The following is a 16,682-nucleotide window of genomic DNA, read 5'->3' on the forward strand; positions in this document are numbered from 1 at the left end:
GATGCCTTTCCTGTTTGGAAGTTGTGTTGGAGGGGTTGGTAAAAGGTTTACTCTCAGGCTTCAGTTATCCCCGGCATCTAGGCTCAGAATGCCTTTGGGCACTAAATATTACCTCGCAGCATTCCCTCTCTGTCCATCTTAATCCTTCTTTTCTCACTTCAGTTTCTGGACAACTGTCCACAGCTGCCCCTTTGCAATGTCACTTGCCACTCTTCTTCCACCCGTATCCTCTTGCACCCCCCTCACTAGGGCCCGTGCTGATCAGATGCTAATGCTGAGTGACAATGACACCCAAATATAAGGCCTGGGCCCTCAAGTGAAGTGCAGTGGAGGGAAAGTGGGAGCAGATATGGGGTTACAGTCTCACAGAAGAGTAAACTGAAGTCTGTCTTTTTGTTGTACTTTAAATTGAATCACAGCCAAGACACTTTATTTTTCTTAAAAGCTCCCAGGGTGTACACCCTTTTGTTTGTGATGTGTGCACAACCCAAAAGAGAATGACGTGATACTTGTGAATGAGAAACAAGCAAGCAGACTGAGGACTGTTTAGCCCCATGTTGCGTTATGTGGCAGGGTTCTATAAAAGCGCTGTCCTGCACCTGCCAGTCATGCCGCTACAAAACGCTGATGCTTTTGTGCTGATGGGGGTTAGTGGGTCAGTGGGTCAGTGGATAGCCCACCCAGCCTTTCAGTATCTTTTTCCCTACTTTGCTTTAACCACCGGGGGTGCGTGTGTGTGGTAGTGTTTGAGTGGGAGATACATTCAGGCCTCGTGATCAAGCCTTCCAACTTGCAAATTTTATGCATCTGTTTAGTTAGAGATGGATGCAGCAGTGTGCTTATGAGCACTGAAGCAGGCATTGTTTGTTTCTGTGCACGCTTATGTTATTCCTGTGGGTAGAGCATTGGGGTCCTTTGTGGTGTCGCTTTGATTTGGGGTTGGACGGGGTTGTATGCTAGAGAGAACTCCTGCTTGCCAGCAAACCCTGATAATCAATTCTGTTTAATTAGTCACTGTACACTCAGCTCCACCAGCCCCCTCCACCATAAATGGGAGGGACTCTGTCACATTGTGTTTGTCAGCAGCGGAAAGCAAGCCGTGGTGGGATCTGCCTCACGGGGACAACTCACACTCCACTGGCACCTCTGTCACTCTCCTGTCAGTCAGTGGGCAGAGAGTCCCACTGCCTGACAATTGCTTTCATTCTTCTTGAGTCTTGCAGGTGCATGCTGGAATTATGAGATTTACACACAATCAGCACCTTCATGGGCACTGTGAATTCGCATGCTGCTGATAAATGACATCAAAACAAACATGCAAAAAAAAAACAGCACATGGTTCTTTACTTTAAAAACAGTTTCTGCACCAATATGGAAGCAGAACAAATGCGCAGTATTTTACTTATCTACGTCAGATTTAGTCATTGGAATGGAATGGTTTCCGAGGTTGTATGCATGCTAGGAGAGAGGAAGTTAATCTTTTGTTTGAGCATGGTCTGGCTCATTTCGGTGTGGTCTACGGGCAGTCTTCCAGGGGGAAATTCAAGGGCATTTGGAGTGGTTGGCCTGTGATGCTGCTCAGCATAGGGGAAAGTGTGTGCCACAGTGATATGAAAAAGCAACCAGAGAGGCATGATACTCACTGAATACAATATGACCACATTCAAATTCCAGTGCCTTCTAACCATTCACGGTATCCTTCAAAGCTGTGCAGTAGTGCTTTACAGGGGACAAACATTCTCCCTAGAAGAAGCACCAAATTGCCCTCAAACAATCCCAGTTTTCTTGTTAGAGATTAATTTTCAAGTGGGTGTCTCAGACACTGGACTCTTCTTGTCCTTTTTGTCATTCGGCTCACTTGACAGAAAAGGGAAAGTTACCAGATCCCAGAGAGAGGTGACTCAACTCCCTTCTTTTTTTTCCCCTTGCAGATCGATGGGGGCAGGGCTTGGTTTGCCTGACGACCTGGGAGGGGGCGGAGAAAGCCAGCGAAGGAAGAAGAGGCTGTCCAGTCGAGGCTTTGAGCGACTCAGCAGCACACAGGTCAGGGTCCCCTTGTCCTACTCCCTTCTGTCCCACACATAGCCAGAAATAAAAGAAGCCGCTCTTTGTTTCGTTGCATTTGATATATCCCTTTGTTGCATCCCATTTCTAATTAGGCGCTACCCTCAGGAGTTCATCCTGATCCTCTGCTCTCCATATAAATGTCTGTCTTGTTAGAGCTTCTCCAATTGCTTTTTTAATTCTCTATTCTTGAGAAAACAAGGGCTCTCTTCACAATGTCAGAGGAGATGATGATGTCATGATGATGTCATTGTGATGCTTTTGTGGCTTCTGTAAGGAGTGTAACTGGTTTTCACCAGTCTCATCTGTCTTTCTGTTGCAGCAGGTAAAAGCACAGAGCTGCAGAAAAAGCAGTCTTCACAGCATGCTCAACTCCAAGCTGGCTGGAGATGTGGTTCAGCTCAAGCAAAAGGCCCAGGTTAAAAAGAATCTCTCAGGGACAGGCTCGAGGGACAAGGAAATTTCACTCTGCAGCTCCAACCTTAAGCATGGACACAGAAGCCAGGGCACAAGCAAAGCAGACTCCAGGCGAGAGTCTGGGGGACAAAGCGATACAGGTAGATAGTGGCAATCATTGCACTGATTGTGCTTGTTCCTCCTGTTTTTAGTTTTACTGTGCAGAGTATTGTTGTTTTTCCCCCCATCAGCAGTTACCCTTAGAGTTAAGCAGTGATTTATTTCTTAAACTTTTTCAGCAGCCAGTGGGGACAGTGTCCACCAAGAGAGCTGGACCGGACTGGTGCGTTGTGGACGTAAAAAGGGATCGACCACCCTGAGCCAGCACAGAACAAAGGTTCACCGTGGCCAAAGGCACGAAGCAATGGAGGAGGAAGAAAGCTCGCCTGCAGAGAGCGACTCCTCTGATCAAGGTGGGACAGTAAATACTGAGCCTGGAGACGTAGTTAAGTCAAGTTAATGATTAAGGAGACAAACACTCTACTTTTAAGATTAGGATTAAAACTTTCTGTTTTGATGAAGCTGATAGTTAGGGTTGAATCGGGTGACCCTGAAACATCCCTAAAACATAGGCTGCAGTAGACCCAGGTTGCTGGGCACACTGAGCATTTCTTCTTCACTCATCTCTTTTTGCTCTCTCTGTGTTTATACACCACTGCTATATTTAATCATTCATAATTATTCAACTCTGGCTCTTTCTCCCATAGTGTGTCTTTTGTCCTGTCTTTCTCTCACTGCTCGCTTCTCTTTGCCGTCACCCCCCAACCGGTTGCGGTGGATGGCTTCCCCTCCCTTAGGGTGGTTCTGCTAGAGAGTTCTTCCTGTTAAAAGGGAGCTTTTCCTTCCTACCGTCACCAAGTGCTTGCTCATGATTGTTGGGGTTTCTGTCTAATATCACAGGGTCTTTATCTACAATATAAAATGCCTTAAGGCACCGCCAATTGTGAATTTTTGCTATATAGATAAAATTGAATACCAAAATTGAAAGTTACCTTTAGATATCTAAATAGCTAGCTATGAAAATATGACAGGGATTTTTTGAAACATTTCTACAAATTTCTACAAATAAAATAAAAATGCATATCTGACAAGTACAGCTAATGTACTGAGTCAGTCTATGATCCAAAAGCTCCTTTAAATCTATATTGCCTTTTGCTAATTTCTAAAAAAAAAAAAAATTGAAAACCAATCCATTTTGATGGGCGAGTGAAGAAAGATTGGGATGTATGTCTTGGCAGAGATGTGCATTTACATTCAACAGCTCAGTGGTCAGCTCTGTTGGCTGGTCTGGGCTGGACACAGACACACAACTATAGACACCTGGCTGTGAGAGTTTTGCACACCCCTGGAGACCCGCATACCAGGTCAAAGAGCCGCTGCAAAGAAAAAAAACTGCAGTGACAAACATAAAAACTCCCTCATACTCTCCCTAGCACACACATTCTCAGTAGCATGTGGGTTCACACCAGGAAATACCACTGAAGCAAAGCAGTTCATATATCTTTCCTATAAACCGTTAAACTATTTACTTTAATGCTAATGAAGTGTCTGTGGATTGATTGGGAGTGAGTTAAAGAACTTTACTGGTTGGTAATGACGTGGGGAGATGGATTGGATAAGCTAAGTTTTTTTTTCATGCCTTTACTGAATATATGTTTTATTGTTTCCTAAATCTGCTAGAAGATGAAGAAGAGGAAGGCAGTTGTGATACTGATGAAGTTCAAGATTACAAAGTCCAACCCTCTAGAGATGTCACTTTAAGCTCCTCCATGATTGGGCCTAGTCCATCGTCTGTTGTAAAACTGGAAGCCAACCAGAAAGCCTGGAACAAAAAACAAAGGCAGGAGCTTTATGGTAAGACTGCCCTTTGAAAATAATTGATAATTCAAGAAGCATCTGTTTTACATTTGTCCTCCTTTGTATTGTTAGCTCAGTCTAAATGTCCTTCTGTAATCAAACCATACAGGATCCCAGAGTCTGTCTGGTGCAGAGGGGGAAGTCAAAATCAGGAAGAAGTCCAACTCTAGGATGGGCATGACCACAGCAGTTAAAAATCACCAAGACCACCAAGATCGGCAGCCTGAAGTAGCAAGAAAAACATGTGGGCCCAGGTCTAAGGAACCTCGGTGGGGCAGTCTTGGGACCAGAGGCAACCGCTACAGGAGGAGCATGGGACTAGCTACCTTTCCCACCACAAGTGAGAGGCTGAAGCGGGCAACCCGCAAGAGCACCATGTTGAGAGGAGCAATTAACAAGGTAAAAAAAAAATTTTCCAATCGAAATTTTGATCAACCAATTTTATTAAACCACATATACTGAAGATATGACACAACAAAACTGAAGTACAAACTTTGCATATGGTATATCTTCATGTGCCCTTGCTGTGGCAATAATTCCTCTTCTCTCACTTTACCAGAGGAGAAGTTGCTGGCCAATTGGGGGCTCATCTTTGCAGGGCGAAGATGGAAGCAGGGGACAAAGGAGCAAAGACCAACAGGTACCAGCAGGCGAACAGCAAACAAACACTAGCTTTCAATTCTGGTCATATCTTAGGCTACGTTCACACTGCAGGTTTTAATGCTCAATTCCGATTTTTTGATCAAATCCGATTTTTTTGTCTGCTTGTTCACACTACAAATAAAATGTGGAGCGGTGCTTCAAAGGATAGTTGCAGATTTCTGTCAGAATCTGCAGATATTTCAGTACAAATAAAATGTTCACGTTTCTCCAACATTGTCTTCCCAACAGTTTCACTGACATCTACACTGGATGGCCAGGAAGCGTTCGCGATGTCTTCTCCGGCGCTGATAATTGGCGTCTGTCTTGTGTCAGTGACGTAAAAGACGGATTTAATGCGACATGACCGTTCAAACAGCAGTCGCTTTCTAAAACATCGGATATGTATCGGATTCAGTACCACATACGAAAGTGACCCAGATCGGATTTGAAGATATCGAATTTGTGCCGTTCACACTGTCATACCATGATGGGTCACATAGGGTCAAAAAAATGGGATTAGATGCACTTTTGCCTGCAGTGTGAACGTAGCCTTACTTTCCAACACATTATTGTGGAACTACTATACGCATTCAGCATGTTTTGCATAGCTCAGCCTCCTGCTGATTAAACTCTGCGGAGAAGACTATGTGTTATGAGGGAGGGAAAAAACAAGTAAAATGAGTGCAGATAGGTAATGGTACAGGTTTTGTCCCCTGTGGTTAACTGCTAGTTTGAAAAGCATTATAAACAATATCTTATCACACTATCTCCACATTTATTATTTATTCATCTTCACAGTCATTTATGCTTCCTTTCATCCCTTCTGATATGTTCTGTATAGCCAAAGGGACGAGCAGTGAGTCGTTTGTTGGAGAGCTTCGCCGCTGATGAGGGTTTTCAGATGGATGGTAGCAGCTTCTCAGAGGAAGAGGAGCACAGCAGCCATTCGCGCAAAAACCCTGAAGGTCTGAGATAAAATTTTATATCTTTTTTTTAATAGTGTTTTAAGTAGCAGATAGAATGGTTACTTTCACCATTACAAATTTTAACCAGGATACATTGTTTGCTCTTTCTTATGCAGTTCCAAACTGTGTCCTGACCAAAGAGCTGTTAACCGATGGCCTGAAGGTGCTGATTTCCAAGGAGGATGAGCTTCTATATGCTGCCAGGGTCCACACTCTGGAGCTACCAGACATGTAAGTGAACTGTTTTTTTTTTTTAAATATACACAACACTTTTTTTAATGTTAGTCTTAATTTAACTCAAGGATGTTAGCTTTCAAATTATATCCTAAAAACTTTAGTCTGACCTTTTGGTCAATGTTAACCTGAAGTAAACTTTGTCGAAGTGGCATTTCTAAGCAGAAGCTGAGGTATGGCAAAAAAGGGCGTCTACAGAAGGTTATTATAGCTGTCAGAGCCATGTTGATAATAAAAAGGATTTTTGCATGCTCGTCATAGAAGTTATCAATAATTTCATGCTTCTTACTTAACAAACGTCACATTATTCCATACTAGGCTCTGAGTATCAATACAGCTCCTCTGGTGCAGGCAGCAAAGAGATGCTATAACAACAGTAGAGTGGGAGTAACACATGACATGGGAGCCAGGCAAGCATAATACAAGCATCTGAAAATAGCTTCATCTTATTTCTCTCTGCTGTGCCTCCCTCTAGCTTTAGTGTTGTTATTGACGGTGAAAGAGGAAACCGCCCAAGAATCTATTCATTGGAGCAACTGCTACAAGAAGCTGTAAGTTCACCTTGTTGCACCTAAACACTCTTTGTTAAAAGAAAGCCATGTCTCATCTTTGGCCACGACAATATATTCTTTCTTTGCACTTTTTTCCACATTGCCTTCCAGCTTTTCTTTAGCCTCTTTTAGTCATTTCGCTTTCTCTCTTTCAACTTCCCTTGTTTCCTCTCAGGGGTCATTGAGAGCATCTAAACTTAAGTGAATATGAACAGATGGGCAGGATCTTTAGGTTTATGTGTGTGAGTATCTTTGAATGTCTGTTAAACTAAGCTCTTTGTGTGGGCTGAATAATCCCACCAAAACCAGGATCCATTCACGGTTTGGAGATTAAATAGGACATGATGCGTACATTACGTCCCCTTTACTGCCAAAATAAGAGCTGTTTAAAGGCTGAAATTAACAAATACACTATATGTGTATGAAGACCTGTTGTGAAGCAAATGTTGGGTTACAGAGCTATTGTAATATTGCCATTTCATTTATTTAACCGCTTCAATACCTTGGCTGGTTCTTTACCTTCTCTGTATTCACAATAGCTTCATACTGTTTGCTATAGTGGGACAGATTTGTTCATGCAGGTCTCTTTGTACTAATAACAACTGGGTCACTCAAAGCAGAGCTGTCGTACCCACATCTCCTGAAACTGACTTCATTATTGCCAAACAGGGCACAGGACATTATGCTTGCTCAAAAGGAATATTCCTAAGACGAGGAGAGCTGAAAAGTAGAGCAGAGTTTAACTGGCACGATTGTGGTTTGCAGCTGTTAAGAGGCCATTGTAACTTTGCAGTGACTTCATCCTAAATGCTGTTGTGCTCATAGCTCACTTAAAATTCTTTTAGAAATTAAACGATAAAGTTGTGGGTGTTTTTTAAACTTTGCATGTAACCAAAACTTCCTCATGGTTATGGATACATGCAGCATGCAAACATTTTCAAACACATTCACATTTTAAATGACATAATGCTTTTTATAAAGCTGTTCTAGGTGAATGGATGCAAGAAAAGAGGGTAATTTTAACTCATTGCTATGTGGTTGCTAGGCAACGTGATGACATTATTGTATATAATGTATCATTCAGCTATTGCGGATATAAATGAGATGTTGCTGTTGTGAAATTAAAACGATAAAGATGCTTTCAAAAGGTCTTATAGGTCATTTTCACTTGCTGCTAGCTGGTTGCTAGGCAACATGATGTCATCATAATATCTAGTATAAATAAGAGTCTTCACTCGTGAGCCAAGTTTGGCTGGTGTAACTCTGATTGTGTAGAAGGAGTTGGAGGACAAAGAAACGAACGCAGAGAGATTGTGTGTATTATATTTGGTGTATTTCATGAATTTTTTCTGAAAAACTTTTTCATATTTAGTTATTACGTTTTTTTAACGATAAACCACTTTTAAATGTTTCTAAATGTACTATAGAAATAAAATGTACTTACTAGCTTTAGTAAGATGACTTTATATATTTATTTACATTATTTATTCATTAATTTTTTTTATCTTTTAAAGTTCAAACTTCACACCAAAATCACTGATTTTATACTTAGATTGTTTAGGGTGAGTGGTGTAGGTGACCAGTTTTTTTTATACATATATATGTATCTGCATTCTCTTTAATATAATGGAACTACAACATAAATTGCCTTGTGGCTCTTAATAAACAAAACTAAATACATAAATACATTCATTATAAAATGAAAAAAAAAACCCAAACAGTAGCTATATCTATCTAGAAATCATGACCTAAAATGCTCACAAACAGGTCTCTGATTTTTTTTTATGTCTATGTCAGCCAAACAAGGTGTCCAGCTAACCCACACTGCTGTTCCTTTCATTCATAATTATATATCACATGTTCATATGGTCTCAAAGACAATAATAAAAATAAATCTTACTTTTTAAGTATTCTTTGTATAGTGTAACGCCCTTGCTTTTTTATTCAGGTATAAATGCAGACATAGTCATACAAGAACACAATGTTATTTCAATTATCCTCAAGATGATCTTGCATGCCCATTAGTACACGTTAGCCTACTCTCTACCTTAACACTTACCTCCTCTCATCAATGTCAACTTGTTAATGTGATCAGTTTAGCTTTTTCGTTTCCTTCTTTAACTTTCTTCTCTATTTCCCGCTCGTAGTGTCATTTTCTAACTTTCCTGGCAGTTTTATACCAAGTAGTTCTGGCAAAACTGCTCTTATCTAAACACTCATCACATAGCAGCTGGTTCTAATTGTGCCATACTTCCACTTTGGTGTCTTTAGATTAGTCCAAGAGCCATTCATTTGACTCTGACAGCAGTACCCTGATACCCCCCCCCCCCCCCCCCCCCCAACCCCTGACACGCATACACACACAAGCACAAGCACACACACGTTCACATCTACACCTCATCAGTCAAAGGGTCCCTTGCCATAGCAACAGTAAATGAAAGCAACCTGAAAGAGCCCCCAGTGAGTGGCGGATGCTGGGGCTGCCTGCATTGTTGGAGGGAGGATCTGGCAACCTGCAATCACAAGCCCTCTATTCAGGCCCTCTTTAGTATTACTCAGCAAGTCAGGATTTACTGCATCATGGCTTCCGTTCTTTTCAGCCCTGACTGGCACATTGGCATGAGATAAGTGCCGCTTGGAAACGTGGCACAGTGGCTGCCCAAGCACAATGCTCCATTGCTCTCACACTGTTTGTATGTGTGTGTCAGTGTGTGTATGCAAGCATGTCTGTGTGTGCATTGTGTGGAACCTGTAATGAATCTTAATTATGTTTTGGTCTGACTCCAGGTCCTGGATATACGTCCAGAGTCGGAGGCTATGCTCGCTGAAGGAACCAGAGTGTGCGCTTATTGGAGTGAGCGCTCCCGCTGCTTATACCCAGGCTATGTTCGCCGAGGTGAGGCATCAGTTACAAAGAAAACTGTATATGCATATCGTCCGCTTTTATCACAGCTGATAGAGTGAATTTTTACCACTTGCAGGTGGTTCATCTGATGAGAGGAAGCAAGGCGGGGTGATGGTAGAGTTTGATGATGGGGATCGAGGGAAGATTTCACTCCCCAACATCCGCCTCCTGCCTCCAGGATACCAAATTCACTGTGGGTGCCTCCTCTTGGAGTAACATGGAATTAGACCCTTTTTTGTTGGGGTGTGTGGCATACTGTGTTAACTAAATGCTGATAATGTTCTACTTTAGGTGGAGAGCCATCTCCTTCCCTATTGGTTCCCAGTGGTTCAGCAGCCAAGAGAACCTCCAGTCTGGAGCAGGCACCAATCAGTGAGAGACCTTCAGACAGACTGAGCACTATTAACACTGTAAACACCACCCAGAGTCTGACCGTTATTAAAAGAAGACCAGGTGAGAGTTAACCCCTGAAACCATGTTTACCTCCAGTGTTACATGAGCTGTTAGGAGTTTTATAAATGATTTAGATCATTTTATTACAGATTGAAAGACTTTTATAATCATCTAAACAAAGGTACAACAAACAAAATGATAATTAACAGTTCAAAATAATATAATCATTTTAGACAATCATCATTATGGAAAAGCTAAAAGCAAATTTTAGATAACCTATAGTATTAGCTATACTAAAATAAAGAAGATCCAAAATTTTCATTTTGATATTTAATTTGTGCTATAATTTCAAAACGTATTGATTCATATGCACAAAGAAAACAAAAAAAGAACAATTTTTTTAAATTTATCTGTATTTTATATGAATTTATAAGTTGACGATTTGAGAAAGAATTACTGTAGTTTTAGTAACACTGCAAATAGATACATACTCAGGCTAAAGATCGAAAAGTTGCCAGCAACACAAAGTTTCACCCACTGACCGGTCGCACCCCTAGGCGTGAGTGGCCCATGCTGAGATTTTTCCATCGTAGCCAAAAGGTTTGCTGGACGAGGATTTGGGCAAAACAGTGCACCGTTTATTTGCAGTTTATTATCAGAAACTGTTCAATAAACAACATTTTCTTCCGACATAGTTTTAAGAAATATTTGCAGACAGTGAAGTTAACATAACAAATATTGGATGTTGGAGGTTCTTCACTGCGTCATTGTTTGGCTATATTTCTGCACAGCTGGGATTCTTAGTCTGCGTCTTCGCTCTGCTTTTGTCGTGTTCCATTGCATGTCTATATTTATCCATCAGTCATGACGACAGCCTGCATATCAAAATGTGTGCAAACAATATGTGCTGCTAGGCAACCAGGCATGCTTCGATTCTATGGAGGTCAAAATGGCCTCTTTGGCGATTCTAGGTATAATTATTTTTTCTTTTTTGTCTCTCATCAAACCCCAGAATTCACTATGTAATAATGAAATTTATTTTAGGAAAAGTCATGAAATAAGAGATAATGGGGTTTTATTTTAAGCGAGGAGTCTAAATGAACCCTTTGGCAATTCTAATGTTAAAGATGAAGACATGTCTTATCTCATAACAAAACATTGTTGATTTTAACAAGAAATTTAGGAGTTCTTGACAATAATTCAATAAATAGACTGCAATGCGATCTAATACAACAGCCTTGACAAAAATACTTTGTAAAGTGTTTATTTTTCAGCTTTGGTTCGCTGTTAGAACAGCTTATTGTTGTGTTTATATTTAGTTATTTTCAGTATCATTCTAGACATATTTTATTGAAAGGTGTTTCCACTGTATGAAAGGTATATCTAATATATATACACGGGTGTGTACAAATACACACCCGTGTTTGCTCATTTGTGATTTATTGTTAAAGCATATTATGTTTTTTTCATTCTAGGGAGACCAAAGGGTTCTGGGAAAAAACAAAAGCAGCAGCAAATTGAGAATGCCAATAAAAATCCTTCGCCTTTCCTGGGCTGGAGCTCATTGACCAACACCAGAAAGAGGACGTCTGATAATCTCTTTCAGTTCAACGGTGCACCCAAGAGGACCTTGAAAGGAAAGGAGGATGACCTGTTCTCTATGACTCATTCCCAGTCACAGGCTTCCGTCCCAACCAAAGGCCTTTTCAGCAGCAGCTCGTTTGAGGTGGATTCCTTTAGAAGCATTGCAAATGGTTACTCTTCCTTCTGTACCCAGTCTACAGGACCAGGTTCGGCTTTATCTTTGGGTTCCAGAAGTGGGCTGTATGGTGAAAAGCGCAAACAAGATGAACAGGTTATGCCAAGGAGCAAAAGGTCTGGACAAGAGTTCCTCATCAAGTTGGATCATGAAGGAGTGACATCCCCCAAGACAAAGAACAGCAAGGCTCTGCTGCTGCGAGGGGCATCTTCCAGTGTAAGTGGCTTACCCAGGACAGAAGCATACTCTCATCCAGTCCTGCTGGTAAAGGATAACAAGAAGGGAGCCTCCAGAGTAGAACTTCTTCTAAAAGGGACCACACCTCAAAGAAAGCCCTCTACTTCTATGCGTCTCGGGGAATATGGTGACTTGGGCTTCAGCTCTCACAGAGACTGTCACAGCTCCTACTCTGATCTGGATGATGAAGAGGAAGAAGAAGAGGAAGAGAGGAGGGCTGCACTGGCTGCAGCCTCAGGAGGACTAAGGACTGCTGGTCGCTTCCTTTCTCGTCTCTCGGTCTCCTCCTCTTCTTCAGGTTCTTCAAGCTCCTCCTCTTCAGGCTCTCTTTCAAGTTCCAGCCTCTGTTCCTCTGAAAATGATTCCTCGTACAGCTCAGAGGATGAGGATAGTTCAACACTGATGCTGCAGAGTTGTCTTTCCTCCCATCGGGGGCTCCTACAACCATCAGAACCCTCTACATCTTCAAGGCCTCGCCAGCATGCCTTTGTGGCCAAAGCTATGGCTGTTTCCAGTGCCAAAGGTGCCACCCTTAACCAGGTCTCTCACAGCAAGTCCTTGAAGAGGAAAGAATGTGCAGGCTCCCTATCTAAACCAACTAAGGATTTTGTCAAGAAACCTAGGATGCTTCCAGATGAGGCTACATTTATTCCAAGGCCCAAGATGTCCGCATTCCTTTCAGGAAGACAAATGTGGAGGTGGTCAGGAAGCCCTACACAGGTGAGAATAGGCTATCAATCGGTTTAGGTTTTCTCTTGCAATATTAGCTCAAATAGTTTACAATACGTGCCCCTTGAGGTCAACAAACATCAGTAATAATCGTCATTATCAAAGAGGATTGGTCAAAGTGTCTGGTTTTTCACAGAGGCGAGGACTTAAGGGCAAGGCCAAGAAGCTTTTCTATAAGGCCATTGTGCGAGGCAGAGAAACGGTGAAAGTGGGAGATTGTGCTGTGTTCCTCTCAGCTGGACGACCTAACCTCCCATATGTGGGTCAAATTGAGAACTTCTGGGAATCATGGACTTCTAGAATGGTAGTCAAAGTCAAATGGTTCTACCACCCTGAAGAGACAAAGCTAGGGAAAAGGCATCGAGATGGCAAGGTAAGCTGGGTTGTTATACGGGATACAGTGCAGACAAATATGCAAAAAAATGAAGAAGCAGGCAAATACATTTCATAACACTGTTTTCGTAGCTATATTTGTAACGTTTTGCTTTGTGAATATCCTGTAACTAATCCCTTGTTTCTGTCCAGCATGCCCTTTATCAGTCGTGCCACGAGGATGAGAATGATGTCCAGACAATCTCTCACAAGTGCCAGGTGGTGAGCAGAGAGGAGTATGAGTGTCTGACTCGCAATCAGAAGCCGAACAGTACCTCTCCAGATCTGTACTACCTGGCTGGGACGTACGATCCGACCACTGGTCAGTTGGTCACTGCTGAAGGCGTTTCCATCATGTGCTGATCCACTAAGGGGACACACTACTGAAGAACTTCTTCGGAGGAAGAATATAACGTCATGATTTCTCCTATTCAACCATTCAGTCCGGCAGAATGGCTAATGTTATTTGGGTTTGCCTCCAGGACCCACAGACAAGATGTCAGCACCAAAACTGGACTGACTGACATTACACACTGGAGTCTGTTGGTGTCTAACATTTGTGAGGCCGTGAGCATAGCTGGTTGATCCAGTCATTAAGAATAGCAGAAAGTCTGTGTCTTTCTGAGCAGAGCAAAATTCAATAAGTGACATTTCAACCATCTAACTAATCTCTTTTAAAAAGGTCCTTTGACAGCTTCACAACTCCTTTTTAAAAACTCACGCTTCCAGCTCCTATCAAAAGGAGAGCTGAAATTGTAGTTGACTGTAAAAAATAACATTAGGCTCAAGAGTCAATGTGGACCAATTCTTTAAAAGGTAGCCTTAGGGAATGGAAACAAAAGTGAGGCACGGGGCTCGACCCAAGCCTCTTCATTCCAGGGAAGTTGAAAACATGTAAAGGATGTAAAGTTGATGTCTGTAAATATTTTTAAATGTTCCTAATGAAGCCATACACTTCAGTACCTCTCACCTGTCTTAACTGTTCAGGTGTATATTGTATAGTTCAATTATTGTATTGTTGTCTGTTGTCTATATGTACATAAAAGCTATTTTATATAGGAGTTTATTATGTATATATGAAATGTATCTTTCCATGTTTGCAATTGATTTATTTTTATATATGTGTAGAATACATTACATTGTGTGCGCTTTTTCTTTTTTCGTTTGCTGCAGGAAGTTAAGGTTGAAGATGTTAGTGTTGCACTGCATATGCCCTGCTGAGAGAGACTGAGACAGAGCACAGACAAAGACAGAAGGATTTAGTCTACAACAGGACAAGACTCCCTTTCTAAGAGAAAGGTGTCATTCTGTTTAAAAAGAAAAAAAACCCCACATAGGTCAAGTGGCTTTTTGCGTAGTTGTCTGTTCCTTCACATTTTCGTTTGGCTATTTTTTATTTATTTACCTCTCTGATGGTCATCATCACAAAGTCAGATCAGACTTAACCGCAGCCACGGGTCGAAAGTGATTTAAGATGTGATACGAGCGTACCGTTACAGCGCGACGTTTGTGTGCGATGAGTGTCCCGACAATATAATCGTGTCCACACAAATCAATGTTACACAATACTGGATCTTCTAATGAAAATCTGTTAAATGTGCAATGCACTCATCAGTGCATAGTTTAGCATAATATGGCCTACAAAATACCAAAGTGTCTTTAATATCTTAATTTCCTTTATTTAAAAAACAAGCACCTGTACTGAACACAGAAATCACTGGTAACTTATAAAATAATTGTCCTCCACTATGTGCAAATTTACTGGCTTTGCATTGTGACAATGGTTTCTTGCACACGTACCTGCAGTTTTGGTTAGTACATAAATATGTACCAAAATGCCACCTGGAGGTGTGACTGTGAAGGTCAAGGTACTGATAAGGAAAGAAGATGAGTACTGACAATTTGTTGAAATGAGTCCATTTTTAGTTTCATTAGCCGTCTGTGTCTATTTTGTACAGAACACATACATCCTTGATGCTAACTGTGAAGGACAATCAGATTCACAAAGCAATGGACATAGAGCAGGTTTACTCGATCTGGAAATTACTTATGTTATTTAATTTGTGCCAAGTACATTTTCTCTATTTTTGTCTTGTTTGATATGCAATCCTGAGTATTTTTTTGCTCACAAAGTTTTATTTTGTTTGCCAACATTTTATTTATTGTCAATGTTGCTGTTCATGCCAAGAGCGCTTTATGAGAATGTGACATTGTTTTTTTTTCTTGGTGTGATGTCGCATTTGCATTTCTTAAATAAAACTGGTCTTATAGAGGCCATTTAGTGAAAAAAAAGATTAAAAAATAAAGCAACACTGGATTCTTCTCATCCAAAAACCTCTGTGATTTAATTCTGTTATTTTGACTGTTTCCCACTCATCTTACTGTTCATTTCCTATTACCAAACATTATATCATTATATGGACAAAAGCATTGCCCACACCTCTTAATCTTTAAATTTCACTGTTTTCAATCAAGCAAAAAAAAAAAAAAAAAAAAGTCAAGCAACTGGCCACACAGTCTGCTTTTATCTGTAATAGGATGCCACTGTTGTAACAGGTCAGTTTGTGAAATTTCTTGCCCCTAGATATTTCCAAATCTCTGATTGCATTAACATCAGCACGAAAACTGTGCTCCCAGAGCTTCGGGGCATGAGCTCCCATGGCTGAGCGGCTCCTGTGGGTGTAATGTGTCGGTGGCCCAGTACTTTTGTCCATATAGAGTATGTTTAACCCTGTTCTTTTTTTAATATACAGTATATTAGTTAATTTTGTGAAGCAAAAATAAACACTTATTTTATTTCATTTAAGCAGAAAGTTAGAAAACTGCACTCTCTATGCGTGCACACTATACATCTGTGATTCTTTAACAAATGTATTAAACCACCAGTCATAAAAACAAGAAAAGATAAAAAAAATCTGTCAAAAAAATGGTTAAAAAACAAATTTATATAGTTATTTATTAGGCATTTTATTAGGCAAATAATAACCAAATTCATGTTTTTATACCCAAATTTGAGCCGGCACACTGGACTTCTCTAACAAGTCAGAAATTCATTAATCAAGGATAACACTCAGTCACTAAAGCTACCTTTTTCTGTTCATGAATGCAAGTACATTACCTGTGATTTGTCATCTTTATTTAAAAAAAAAATGTTTTAAAACATAACATGCTTTTTTTTAAAACAGTAAATTTGAAAATTCACAGAAAACAGCAATAATATTTTATCATTAAAAATATAATTTTGATTAAAGAGATGGTGAATTAACAGTCATTACAGAAACATAAAAATGTCTCTGGTAATTACCAATACTGTTCATTTAGGGCAGCTGTCACACAAACCTTACACTGGGTGGTGGTCTAATAAATTTATCAAGCACTGAATATCAGCAAGACAGAGTGATATAATTCTAGAAAAATGAGTGTGTCAAATGGACACAAAATTGAAGGCAGAAAAAGAAATAATAAAAAGTAAGGCTGTTAATGCAAATGGAGTAACTAGTTCAGGCAAAGCACAGCAC

The 16,682-nt window shown here is 40.7% G+C and overlaps 1 protein-coding gene across 9 annotated transcripts in view; it reads left to right on the forward strand.

Moving 5' to 3' along the window:
* The window catches only part of bahcc1a (BAH domain and coiled-coil containing 1a), a 62,006-nt gene extending 46,469 nt beyond the window's left edge, over positions 1-15,537 (forward strand). For 3 of the 9 annotated variants that reach the window (XM_080905353.1, XM_080905355.1, XM_080905354.1), the window contains exons 15-29: positions 1,932-2,043; positions 2,387-2,621; positions 2,760-2,933; positions 4,201-4,374; positions 4,487-4,776; positions 4,937-5,017; positions 5,861-5,984; positions 6,101-6,215; positions 6,694-6,769; positions 9,557-9,665; positions 9,751-9,867; positions 9,966-10,127; positions 11,543-12,783; positions 12,929-13,165; positions 13,318-15,535. In XM_080905353.1, coding sequence (XP_080761479.1) covers positions 1,932-2,043; positions 2,387-2,621; positions 2,760-2,933; positions 4,201-4,374; positions 4,487-4,776; positions 4,937-5,017; positions 5,861-5,984; positions 6,101-6,215; positions 6,694-6,769; positions 9,557-9,665; positions 9,751-9,867; positions 9,966-10,127; positions 11,543-12,783; positions 12,929-13,165; positions 13,318-13,527 — 3,457 coding nt within the window. In that variant the 3' untranslated portion in view covers positions 13,528-15,535. Of the gene's footprint in view, positions 1-1,931; positions 2,044-2,386; positions 2,622-2,759; positions 2,934-4,200; positions 4,375-4,486; positions 4,777-4,936; positions 5,018-5,860; positions 5,985-6,100; positions 6,216-6,693; positions 6,770-9,556; positions 9,666-9,750; positions 9,868-9,965; positions 10,128-11,542; positions 12,784-12,928; positions 13,166-13,317 lie in introns of all 9 variants that reach the window. The other 6 variants (XM_080905361.1, XM_080905360.1, XM_080905359.1 and 3 more) reach the window with 6 other exon arrangements.
* Positions 15,538-16,682: the final 1,145 nt, after the last annotated feature.

The sequence above is a fragment of the Rhamphochromis sp. 'chilingali' genome (genome assembly GCF_963969265.1).
Source record: "Rhamphochromis sp. 'chilingali' genome assembly, chromosome: 15".
NCBI lineage: Eukaryota > Metazoa > Chordata > Actinopteri > Cichliformes > Cichlidae > Rhamphochromis > Rhamphochromis sp. 'chilingali'.